General features: G+C 36.0%; 1 protein-coding gene across 1 annotated transcript in view; it reads left to right on the forward strand.

Moving 5' to 3' along the window:
* Window positions 1–14,100, forward strand: part of LOC150079103 (AP-1 complex subunit gamma-1-like) — a 650,293-nt gene that overhangs the window by 212,357 nt on the left and 423,836 nt on the right. The window contains 1 exon segment of the mRNA XM_090383609.1: window positions 12,247–12,302. Coding sequence (XP_090239735.1) covers window positions 12,247–12,302 — 56 coding nt within the window.

The raw sequence follows: 14,100 nt of genomic DNA on the forward strand, positions 1-14,100 counted from the left end.
GATATAGAACACTCAGCTATCGCCGAACATGTCTGGACAACCCACCACGACATCGACCCACACCGCGATGTCGTGGTGGTAGACAGATCCCACCATTACCTAAAGCGTACCTGGTTGGAATCATTAAATATAAAATCTTCGGATAAATCCTTAAACAGGAACAGTGGTTGCCAAGTCAACCCGATCACAGAGTCAGTAGTTCTGTCATTGGACAAGCGCTGGCCACGTCATCATGCGTCACAGCCACAGACGTCAACAAACAATTAAACCTCGCGTCTCACGCACCTGGCAGTGCACATCTTCATTCCAACTGCCATTCATGTATTTTAATTCTGACGAAGGCTACCATATAGCCGAAAGCTCATATATATTTCTACTTTATCTGTACGCTCTGTGTTTAAGCCACAATAAAATTCCTCAATGAATCCAGAGCGCGTAGGCCTGTTTCGTTAGATAATATGATGCTAATAAATTGCAAATTACATTCCCTCATTTGGCCATCTGTCTGCTACTTGATCGGGGGCTTTGAGCAGAACGATAGCCAGACTAAAGGAATGTCTCATACGTACCCGTTTCTGTTGTCCCCATACCAGTTTTGCCAGTTATAAATTTTTAAGTGATAGTATTAAACTTATATTGATAGAAATACAATGAGATTGGATAATTGTTTAATTTAATTTACATAAATTTTAAAAATTTAAATTTAAATTTAAAATTTTCCCAACATAGTGTCAGAAACAGCAAACTGGGATAGGCGACAACAAAGCCCAATGGGTATGTATCAGAATAAATGAGAAAGGTTCTTACTTCCTTCTTGTTCTGTGGTGGTCAGACTGAAAGGGGATCAATTCCCACCTTCTGGTTGTTTTATATGTTGATAAAACAAACCACAAGCAAAAATACGAACCCTCTCATGGCTTTCAAAACACTTGCATTGACACGGGATATATTGCCTACAGCAATTTCACCATCACACCATAATATACAAAAGGCGCGACTGTGCAGTATAATCTTATCAACATATAAAACAACCAGAAGGCGGGAATTGTGACCCCCTTTCAGTCTGACCACCACAGAACAAGAAGGAAGTAAGAACCTTTCTCATTTATTCTGATACATACCCATTGGGCTTTGTTGTCGCCTATCCCAGTTTGCTGTTTCTGACACTACGTTGGCAAAATTTAAAATTTAAATTTAAAAAATTTATGTAAATTAAACTAAACATATTATACAATCTCATTGTATTTCTATCAATATAAGTTTAATGCTATCACTTAAAAATTTATAACTGGCAAAACTGGTATGGGGACAACAGAAACAGATATGTATGAGACATTCCTTTAGTCTGGCTATCGTTCTGTTCAAAGTCCTTGATCAAGTAGCAGATAGATGGCCAAGTGAGGGAATTTAATTTGCAATTTATAGTTTATTAGCATTTTTATTGTTATTTTCATTATTTAGCATCATATTATCTTTAATACTATTTCATATATATAACGTTTATGGGCCTCCCAGGCTAAAGCTAGTTTACATTTGCTAGCTTGGTAGCCTGATCCATATACACTTAATTCCCTACAGATTAATAACATTTAATTAAATAAAATCAACCAATATAATTTCATGCATGTGTAATGTCTAATTGCATTAACGTTGCACGACTGACAAATTCCTATTACTGTAAACTTGACCAGATATCATTATCATCTTCAATAAGAAAACAATATAATTTACTCTGCTAGTAGCCAGCTCCTGGGACTACAGTGATAATAAGGTTAACAATTAAAAATAAAAATAATAAGGTTAACAATTAAAACTAATAATTTAAGCAAAATTGGTAAAAACTCCATCAATATAGGTAATAAAGTGTAATTACACGGAACCAGGGTTTTATATTTTTGTATATCATAAAAACATCATAATTGATTATTAAACATGAACAATACTACATATAGGAACAACATGCTGTATGGGTACCACAGCATAAATTGCACCTCGGGATTAGACATGACCACACAGGACCCGACATTTCCTGAAAAAGGTCATATAGCATACACTACTGCCACACCGCAAGTGAATAAGTCGAAACCCTTTGGAACTGAAGACTACAATTTTCCACACATCGAAGACTATGTTGATAGTCTACGCCATCAGGGGCAGCTAAAATTTCAAAAATGTAACAGTAAACTATGCAAAACATGTCCATACATGCATAGCCAGCACCAGCAAACTGCCGGTAATACACCATTTTTTTGCCATACAAAAAAATGTCATATACCTAATTACATGTAAAATATGGGGAATACAATATATAGAGCAAACCAGCTACACATAAGATTAAACCTTCACCATTCACAAATAAAGAAATACGGCGAAAACCCCACGAAAGACAGCAGCTCCAAGACTACAGACAAATACACCAATGAAATTGAACTCAAACACTTCCAAAAACACAAATTCACTAATATATCCATTGCTATCCTAGCAATAATGGAAAACACCGCCAAAAGGGAAATTATGGAAGACCTGTTTATACTACTGTATAAATCCCTCTACCCATACGGACTAAACAATAGATTTAATGGCAGAAATTTCACTTGCACTAGCCCCAAACAATGTACATATACTATCTTTCAACTCACCAAAAATTGGCGGTTCGAGCCTGTGACCACCAACAAATACGGAGGATGCGGAAAGGTCAGGGAATGACCACCACATATACCCGGAGCAATATGGCCTTGCTAATGCACCTTAAAAAAAAAAAATCAAATAACAATAAATAATAACTAAAAATTGGCGCAATAATGGGACAAAACATGGTAAAATTAGACAAGAACATAGCGACGACAATAGGAGTAAGCCACAAAACCTTAACGACTTTGATAAACTTCTCACAGAAGGGGATACGGAGCCTATCAAAGTAAAAAACATCCACAATAACCTTTTTGCTCTTAAAATCAGCAAACTAAAAGCATTAAGCAAGATTCACCAAAAATTCAAAATCCAGAACATACATCTCAACCATACTCTAGAAGATATCTTTAAATTCAGAATCGGTATTGATTACCCAGACAGACCAAAAAAAGAACACTGCATAATTGAATTCCTTAATTGTTCATTTGACCACGTCAGCTTCAGAGATATTATCAATAAAACCAAGACATACCTTTCAATTAAAAACATCAACATAAAAATTATAAAAAGATACAACAAACCTATAGGTATGGCCATTTGTAACTATAAAAACACCATTGCCAATATGAACAACACAGACCAACCCTGCTACTGCCAGGAATACAAATATAAAAAATACATAAATCCATATAACAACCATATCATCACTGGCGACCTTAACATTATAGAGGATCACACACTACGAGAGATCATAGAAAAGGGAACCAAATTTAGACCCAACACCCCAGCCAACCTAAAAAACACACACAAATCTATTTACACGGATCTACTACAGTTTGCCATTAAAACCGCATACAAATTCAACACACCAGTAGAAGCCTTTCAAAGTTGGATAAATACTTCCACAGAATGTATTCTGGCTAGATTCAAAGAAATCATACTACTACCAAAATGCGTTAAGCAATATAACCTAAAAAATATTAATTACAAAACGAAAGAACTGCAAAATAAAGTCGTCATCACAAATACAGATAAGGCCAATAAAAACTTCAGCGTTATTTGCGAAAAAGTTCTACACTGACACGCTTAAAGAGGAGATGAACCACAGTGATACATACAAACTTATGAACTCCACACCTGGCAGCATTAGCAAAAAAATTATAGCCATGCACAAAAAACTCAAATTAAAAATAGTTAATACACGATACCCATTCATATATTGGATCCCCAAACTCCATAAAGACCCAATCGAAAAAAGGTTCATCACCTCAGGCAAAAACAGTTACATAAAACCATCCAGTAATTTAATGGAAGACAAATTAAATAGTATAGCCAACCAAATCACTAAAACTAAAATTATTTCCAATAAAAAATATTTAGAATACATCAAAAACAAAAACAATAGTATCAGAAGCCTATACACTTACGACTTTAAAAACCTTTTCACCAGTATTTCCCACGACAATTAGTTAAAGTTCTTTTACACTACTACGAAAATCATCAAAACATTTTGAAATGTAATAAACAATATTGGCACGACCTTATTAATCTTAAAGTCAAAAACAATTACGTGCTTATGGGAGACAGTATTTACGTACAGACTGGGGGGGGGTAGCCATGGGGGCTAGCAGTTCCTGCTCCGTAGCCAACCTTTACCTGCATTACTTCGAAAACAACATCAAAGAAGAAATTATATTCTATAGATATATTGATGATGTCCTGGTCATCAGTTTCAACAATTTCGGCATTTTACCCCAGGAAATTTATCCCACAGATTTAACCATAGAATGCACTAACCAGAATAGCAACTTGCAAACTTACTGTCTTGATAGCAAAATCACCATCACCAAAGACAATGTTTACTCTCAACACTATGATAAGCGAGACCATTTCAGCTTCCCAGCTATAAAGCTTATCAACTGGAAGAGCAATCTTGCTAAGCACATCCATGGCAACACTATTAGAAATCAAACAAACAGGTTAATACACATCTGCAATAATCTAAATAACACTACGGAAGCAATTAAAAAACTCATAGAAACTCTCATCAAGAATAATATACCCACCAAATACAGCAGACACCATATTAAAGTGGCCATACTTACGAACCTCAACAAACACCACCCTAACGCCAACCCCTATACACTTATTGAAAATACACTGAAACAGTTTAGAACTATAAATGGCCCGTAACTTACCACTACTAGGTTGTCTAAAAATATCTGGGTCCAATTTCAAATAAGATAAAAACTTCCCAATTTTGATACCCGGGTTTATTGTACTCAGAAGAGGCTCGTTGTCTGACCGCACTGTAACCTGGTACACCAAATTTTTCCCCCCTTCCTAAATCAGACAATCTAAAATATGGGAAATAATCACTGGAAACAAACTCCCAACAACAAAATAATTGTGTCTATGATATACTATACACATAACGTTGATATCACTTCAGTTTAATACAGTATAAAATCTAGTGATAATTCACATTGAAGGAGGCTGTAAATATGTACATAGCTATCCCCCCAGACAAACACAGGTCATTATGCCTTAGAAAAGCTATACCGGCCCTGTCCAGGGTATAGCAACCCTTTTTTATTAACATACTTTTTGTAATTTCCAACACATTTTATTAACATACTTCTTGTAATATCCAACACATTTTGTAATGATATAAACACATCATTTCATTTATATAAGTTCCTTCTGACATCAGAAGCAAACCCCCCCCCCCACCACAAGCAAAAATATAAACCCTCTCATGGCTTTCAAAACATTTGCATTGCCACAGGATATATTGCCTACAGCATTCTCACCATCACACCATAATATACAAAAGGTACAACTGCGCAGTATAATCTTATCAACATATAAAACAACCAGAAGGTGGGAATTGACCCCCTTTCAGTCTGACCACCACAGAACAAGAAGAAAGTAAGAACCTTTCTCATTTATTCTGATACATACCTATTGGGCTTTGTGTCACCTATCCCAGTTTACTGTTTCTGGTACTACTTGGGCAAAAATTTTAATTTAAAAAATTTAAAAATTTTATGTAAATTAACTAAACATATTATCCAATCTCATTGTATTTCTATCAATATAAGTTTAATACTATCACTTAAAATTTTATAACTGGTAAAACTGGTATGGGGACAACAGAAACGGGTACTTATGAGACATTCCTTTAGTCTGGCTATCGTTCTGCTCAAAGCCCCCGATGAAGTAGCAGATAGATGGCCAAGTGAGGGAATGTAATTTGCAATTTATAGTTTATTAGCATTTTTATTGTTATTTTCATTATTTAGCATCATATTATCTTTAATCATATATATAACATTTATAGGCCTCCCAGGCTAAAGCTACTTTACATTTGCTAACTAGGTAGCTTGATCCATATACACTTAATTCCCTACAGAGTAGTAACATTTAATTAAATAAAATCGACCAATATATATATATTGCAGGTTGCGTGCAATAGAAATATCCCTTGATCAGATTAAAGATAGTAATTACCAAAGGTATATGATATATACTAATTCATTGAGCATTTTGCAGGCTCTGTTATTGGTAAGGTATAACTCTCATCCAGTCCTGTCCCCTATTCAGCAGAAAAGGTTTTTTCAATTTTTTCATTGAATCAGAATTTGACATCTGCTTCTGCTGGATCCCAAGCCACATTGGGATCAGGGGAAATTAATTAGCTGATACCACAGCCAAATCATCCATTCCTGTGAATAATCACTGCCTGAATAGCCATTGGTCCCCTGTACTCCCCATGGCAATATTCTTGGCATGGACAGGCCACAAATAAACTACATCAGATTAAGCTTGTAATCAAACAATGGCAGTCGTCTATGCAGGGTCTTGAGAGAGGAAGTTGCTCTTTCTCAACTCCACATAGGTCACAGTCTTCTGGCACACTCATTTCTGCTGAGGGTGGATGACCCACATATGTATGAGAATTGTGAAACTATTTTAACTATTTTTCATGTTTTTATTGAATGTCCTGTGTTTAGGAATGCATGCCTTATATATTTTACCTCTTTAATAATCTGGCTGAACCATTTTTTTTTTTTTTTTTATGAAAACCCCAAACACGAAAGGTATCAAAAACTATAGTACTTATTGGGGGGGGGGGGGGTTTGCTGGAAACTTTGCTCTAGAGACTAAATATGGATTTCACCACTTCAAGCCTTCAATAAGCAAAGTGGTGGTATTGCACCAGTTGATGAGACAACCAGCTTTTAGCATTAGCATTAGCAGAGGCATATGATGCAAGAAAGCAAGCTTATTCAGCATCAGCCAAAAAAAAAAAAAAAAAACCACTCCCATTTCACCCCTCCGTTCGTTCGAAATACCTGTCCAGTTGAGCTTTAAATTTGTTTACGCTATCAACTTCAACAACAAGTGATGGAAGTCGGTTCCACCAACCAACCACCCGCTGGCCAAAGGCAAATTTCCGCACATCTATCCGACATCCGTCCTTCCTCAATTTGAATTTATGCCCTCTGAGGTGATTATTCTGAGAAAGATGAAGAATCCCATTGGCATTGAGCATGCTCAAACCATTCAAAGCCTTATACACCTCTATCAGATCACCTCGCCGGTGCCTAGTCTCCAAACTCTGTAATTTGCAAAACTTAAGCCTTTCTTCGTAAGAACAACCCTTTGTTCCATTTACTAATCTTGTTGCCCTTCTCTGTACCCGTTCCAGCAGCTCTACATCCTTCTTGAAATGAGGCCTCCAGACCTGTATACAGTACTCAAGATGTGGCCTTACCATTGCCTTATACAAGGGAATAATCACCTCCTTATCTCTGCTAGAAAAATTCCTGTATATCATTGATAAGACACCATGAGCTACTCTTGCAGCTCGTCTACACTGCTCAGAGAACTTCATATCTGCCTGCACAATTACCCCCAGGTCCTTTTCATTCTCCACCACTGTCAGTGTAGTACCGCAGAGTTGATACGTTGCTCTGGGGTTACTGTTTCCCATATGCAGCACTTTACATTTGTCGATGTTAAACCTCATTTGCCACCTCTCAGCCCATCTGTTCAACCTTTCCAGATCCTGTTGCAGCAGCATAGCGTCAGTATTGTCCTTAACGACCCTGCCAACCTTTGTATCATCTGCAAACTTGGACATTAAACTTGATATCCCATCATCAATATCATTCATAAACACCGAAAACAACAACGGACCCAACACTGAACCTTGAGGAACTCCACTAATAACATTAGTCCACGTTGAGCAGTGTCCATTGATTACCACTCTCTGTCTTCTGCCACTCAACCATCCCCTTATCCATAGCAGCAATTTGCCTCCAATGCCACACTGCTCCAATTTGTGCAGCAGTCTTCCATGTGCAACAGTATCAAAAGCCTTTCTAAGATCCAAATATATAATATCAAAGTTATTCCCTGCATCCAGTTCTTTTGTGACTACATCATAGTATCCAATCAAATTGGTCAGGCAAGACCTGCCCTTAACAAAACCATGCTGCGTCTGAGCTATAACTGAATTCTTGTCTAGATGATCCTGCAGTGCTTCTTTAACCAGTGCCTCCATTAATTTACCTGGAACAGAAGTTAAACTAACAGGTCTATAATTACTTGTGTCAGCCTTTGATCCTCCTTTGTGAATTGGGGTTACATTTGCACATCTCCAGTCTATGGGTACCTCCCCTGAGTCCAAAGAAGCTCTCATAATTATGGCTAGGGGTTTGCATACTTCCTTTGCTGCCTCCTTTAATATAACTGGATAGATCCCGTCCACCCCAGGTGCCTTTTTTATGTTTATCCTCAACAATCTCTCCTCCACTTTCCTCTCAGTTATTACAAAATCATCCAGCTCACTGCCAATGTTTACTGTACCTACATCATTCTCCTTCCTGAATAACTCCTCATGCGTGAATGTAGATGCAAAATACTCGTTTATACAAATTTTAGATGACAGAGACAATATGTCTCTGTCAATTTTAACTTTCTAGACTGTTAATGTGTACACAGATTTAAATTTATTCTTTTATAATTTGTTATAAAACTTTGCTCTAGAAACTTTGCCGGAAACTTTGCTCTAGAGACTAAACATGGATTTCACCACTTCAAGCCTTCAATAAGCAAAGTGGTGGTATTGCACCAGTTGATGAGACAGCCAGATTTTAGATGACAGAGACAATGTGTCTCTGTCAATTTTAACTTTCTAGACTGTTAATGTGTACACAGATTTAAATTTATTCTTTTATAATTTGTTAGTGAACTTTTTTTTTACCATATTACTGCATGGACATCATATTTACCCTTTGACATGATAGCCTGTTTATAGGTTACCAAACGTATTTAGTATGGATTTTTTTTTTTTTTTTTTTTTGACTGCCCATTATGGCCTAATCTGCAAATGTGCCATGAAAAATTAAACTAACCAACCAACCAGCTTCCATTTTCTGTAACAACCCTTCCTTCATGTTTTATTTCCCAAACGTTACAATTTACAAGAATTTGACTCTAATACTTTTGTCTTCTCAACCATCAAGATTTTATAAGAACCCCAAATAAGGAGAGTTCTAATACATTTGGTGTTTGGGGTTTCATTTAAAAAAAAACTTTGTTCATCATTAATAGTGGGTACTGAAATACATACTATACAGGAATTGTAAATTAAATTCAGTGGACTGCATACTGTTATTATGAACAAAACTACAACTACAAAAATTGATATCAGTAGTGATAATTTATTTGCAGATGGCTGCTATATGCTTATTCATTTAGATTTCAAGTTCACTGCAGCTGTAGTTGTATTTGTAATAAAATGTTTTATCAAGTGACAGCATTAGAAATATGCAAAAATTATGAATCAACTAGTGAAGATTCTGTTTATATATCCTTTGATAAACTGGACGTTAGTGATAAGGAAATCCAATATTTTATAATGTAATATGGGATTGTGCATTGATCCAGTTGTACTTAAATGATGATAGAATTCTGATTTTCTTTACTATACCATGAGCAAAATGTTTCTGAATTTAAAAGATATTTCTCGTATATGACACACAATTTATTTTTTGTTGCATTTTTCTTGTTTTCACAATATTTAAATTTTAAAAAGTAAAAAAAAAAAAAAAAAAACTTTATTTGGGATTGTAGTTTTCTGATCCCAGAATAAGGAAGTCGGGTACCCTGTGAGTTATTTGTGAGGGAATGTGCAAATGATCCAAAATGTCAGCTATAGGTCCATATGTAGGAGAAAGTGATTCTTGCACTGCTTCTGTTGGAAGAGAAGCAGCCTGGAACCAAGGTGTTAGGAATTTTTAGAACTCCTGGGAGTCATAATGTATAAAGTAAAAATATGGGCTGTGTTTAGGTAACTAAGAATAAGAACAGGTGCATGTATATTTGCATGTAAACCAATGCTACGAGTATAGTAGATGAATTTGAAGTGGTGGCCAAGACATCAAAGGCGGATATTGTTGGGATATCAGAGATGTGGTGCCAGACAGATATAAGGAATGCAGAATTTGAGAAGCACAATGTGTACAGAAAGAACAGACAGGATAGGAAGGGAGGAGGGGTTATGCTGTTAGTTAGGAAACATGGCAGATATAAACCAGTCTCTAATCAAGTCACAAAGGAGGTAAGGCAGGCAAAGGCAGATTATGAGAAATCAATGGCAAAGGATGCAAAGAAAAACAGGGAAGATTTCTTTACTTGCATAAACTCTAGAAGAAAGGGGAATCAGATTGGTCCATGTGATATTGATGGTTCGACTGTTCATAATCCTGCTCAGATAGGTGACAAACTGAATGATTATTTTGCATCTATATTCACACATGAGGAATTTTGTAGGGAAGTGGAGGACAGAAGCTTATTAAACTCTAACAGGGAGTTAAATTATTTTGTAATAACTGAGAGCAAAATGGAGGAAAAATTGTTTAAGTTGAACATAAGACAGTCACCTGGAGTAGATTGTATCTATCCAGCTATATTAAAAGAGGTGGCAAAGGAAGTAAGCAAACCCTTAGCCATAATTATGAGAGGATACTTAGACTGTATCCCCATTTCACAAAGGGGGAAATTCTGTTCCAGTGAAAATAATGTAGTCACTAGTTAAAGAAGCATTGCAGGATCATCTAGACAGGACTGCAGTAATAATCCAGCCACAGCATGGGTTTGTTAAGTGGAAGTCTTCTCTGACTAATTTTATTGAATATTATGATGTGGTTACAAAGGAACTGGATGCAAAAAATAATTTTGATATCATATACTTAGACTTCAAGATATATTTCGATACTGTTGCACATCTAAGACTACTGTACAAATTGGAGCAGTATGGCATTAAGGGCAAGTTGCTACAATGGATAAAAGGGTGGTTGATTGCGAGGAGACAGAGTGGTCAACAATGGACACTGCTCTTAGTGGAGATTCCCCCAGGGTTCAGTGTTGGGCCCATTGTTGTTTTGTGTATTTATCAGTGAGATTGATAAAAGTATATCAGGCTTAATGTCAAAGTTTGCAGAAAATGCAAAGTTTGGTAGGGTTGTTAATGACAGTGTTGACAGTATGCTACTGTAACAGGATATAGAAAAGATGGGCAGATGGGCTCAGAAGTGGCAACTGAACTTTAAGATTGGCAAATGCAAAGTACTGCATATGGGTAGCAGTAATAACCCCAGAGAAATGTAACAACTGTATGGTACTACACTCAGAGTAGTGGAGAGTGAAAGATCTGTGGGTAATTGTGCAGTCTGTTATGAAGATTTTTGAACAGTGCAGACAAGCTGCCAGAGCAGGTTGTGGGGTCTTGTCAGTGATATATAGGAATTTTGCCAGCAAGGATAAGGAGATGATTATCCCTTTGTATAAGGCAATGGTCATGCCACACCTTGAATAATGTGTACAGGTCTGGACGCCTAATTTTAGAAAGATAATATGGAGTTGCTAGAATGAGCACAGAGAAGGCCAAGAAGATTGGTTAGTGTAACAAAGGGAGTGTTCTCATGAAGAAAGCTTAAGTTCTGCAAATTGCAGCATCTAGAGACTGGGCACCTGCCACATGATCTGGTTGAGGCGTATAAGCTCTTGAATGGTTTGAGTAGGCTCAATGCTAATGGGATTCTTTGTCTTTCTCAGATTATGAACCTGAGGGGGGTCTAAACTTAAATTGAGGAAAGGCAGTTGTAGAATAGATGTGCCAAAATTTGCCTTTAGCCAGCAGATAGTTGATTGCTGGGACAAATTCCATCTGTCATTGTGGAAGTTGTTAGCTTAAATAAATTCAAGGAAGAACTGAACAGACATTTAGAGGGAATGGAAGGGTGAAACAGGAAGGGTTTTTTTTTGGTTTTTGGCTGATGCTGTATCAGCTTGATATATACAAGAATTTCTTGCATGACATGCCAATGCTGATCTGAATTTACTGTGCTGTGACTGTAGTATTCAGTTACCCCGGATAGAAGAGTAATAAAAAATATTACTAGTATAAAGCAAAATTATAAAAAAGTATATTTAACAATTCCACTGTAGGTTTTAAGTGAAAAATTGTGCATAATAAATTATAGGTTGTTAAAGAGAAATTTTATAGGTACTGAACATAATAACTTCATTTCTGTTTTTTAGGTGCTGGGTGTAAATATCTTAGGAAGATTTTTACTTAATACAGACAAAAATATCAGGTAATGTATGTAGTTTTTTTAATTTGGAGAGTGGAATTACAAAATGATCAAAAATTACCAACTTATAAAATTGACTCCACCTCCCCATTTTCTGTTGCTCGGTATTAAATTTGTAATTATCAGTTATGATATTTATGGAAACCCTGTGGCATTCAGTATGTACATAACGTTATGCCCATGTAATCAGTATCAGTTTGTGTTAACCGTCAAATTTCAAATATAACTTTTCTCCAGTGTACACTACATATTTGTCGTGCAGTGTTTCTTTTTCAGTGCCCTATTTAGAGTGTTAGAATGTATTTAGGCCAACATGTTCTGATTTTATTACTCCAGATAAACTGGTATTATATTAACATGTTGATTGTGTCTGTGAGTTAGGTAACACCAACAATTAGAAGTAATCTGAGTGCAAAGGAGAACAGCGAGATTACAGGGGAACAAAATGGTAATCTTACCAAGAAAGACTTCAGTTTTGCAAATTGCTGCATTTGGAAACTGGGAACCTGTGACAGGATCTGATAGAAAGGTTTAAGGCTTTGAATGGATTGAGTGAGGTAAATGTTGATGGCATTCATGCTCTTGCTCAGACAACACACAATAAAAATTTAAATTGAACAGTGGTTGCAGGGTCGCTGTACAGAAATTTACTTTCAGCCAGACATTAGTTGATTATTGGAAAGAATTCCGTTTGGTGTTGTGGAAGTGGATAGGTTGAATAAATTTAAGGAGAAATTAGACAAATTATTAGAAGGAATAGACAGGTGATGTGCGAAGTGTTTTTCTTTGTTTTGTTATTATTTTATTTTAATTTATTTATAATTGCTGATGCGCTATATGCTTGCTTCCTTGTATTATTTGCCGAGAGTAATACTCACCACATTCAAATTCCATATCTCTTGTCTGATTGATACTATGTTTCTAGTATCCCTAAAATGTTTGCATGTCATTTCTTAACCAGTACTTTAAATTCATCAAATTTGTTTATTACATTCCTAGCATTAGTGAACGGGCAAGAAATTTATATCTAAATTGTTATTTTTTCTCAATGTATTGCTCTGTGCTTATTAAGTAAATCCTTAGATCTCTAATTTTTAATATTAGCATTAGCATTAGTAGAGGCATTTGATGCAAGAAAGCAAGCTTATGCAGCATCAGCCAAAAAAAAAAAAAAAAAAAAAAACCCACTTCCACTTCACCCCATATCATTAGTACCAGTGTATATTTACAACATTATCACTTTTCGTGTCCTTAAAATATGGTAACTGATCTACAACATCATTAACTTTAGTAATTGGGAAACATATCCTGATCCTGTTCCATTTGCCCTTTTTTTGCATGGTATATTTCTTTTTTCCATGACAGAGTCACTGACTAGAGAAATCTGTTCCTAGAGATTGGACGGTGTCATTGTGTTGTCGGATGCTGAAGCTAGGACACTTGATAGGTCCATTATTTCAAATGTTTTGATGGCATAAACACATTCATGCTTTCATTTAAGCCCATTGGAACGTTGAATTTGTGCTTAATGTCCTCACACCCTTTACAGTGAACACACAGAAGCATCCTCTTTGGCTGTATAATGTGTGGCTAAAGATAACTTTTCAAAGGGACAACAAGTAGTGCATAATATAATCCTGATTTGTAAGAGAACTGCTCTTGGCAGTTCTTTTTTCTATCCCTGCACCAAAGCATTCTTGTTACTTTGAGTGTCTTGCTTTGCTGCTGAGGTATGGTTTTCGTGTAGATTTAATTAAAAAAAAGTATGATAATGTTGTCTTACTCCTAGCTTTTGTGACTG

Source organism: Mastigoproctus giganteus, chromosome 10 (genome assembly GCF_048544385.1).
Source record: "Mastigoproctus giganteus isolate SK-2022 chromosome 10, ASM4854438v1, whole genome shotgun sequence".
Lineage (NCBI taxonomy): Eukaryota > Metazoa > Arthropoda > Arachnida > Uropygi > Thelyphonidae > Mastigoproctus > Mastigoproctus giganteus.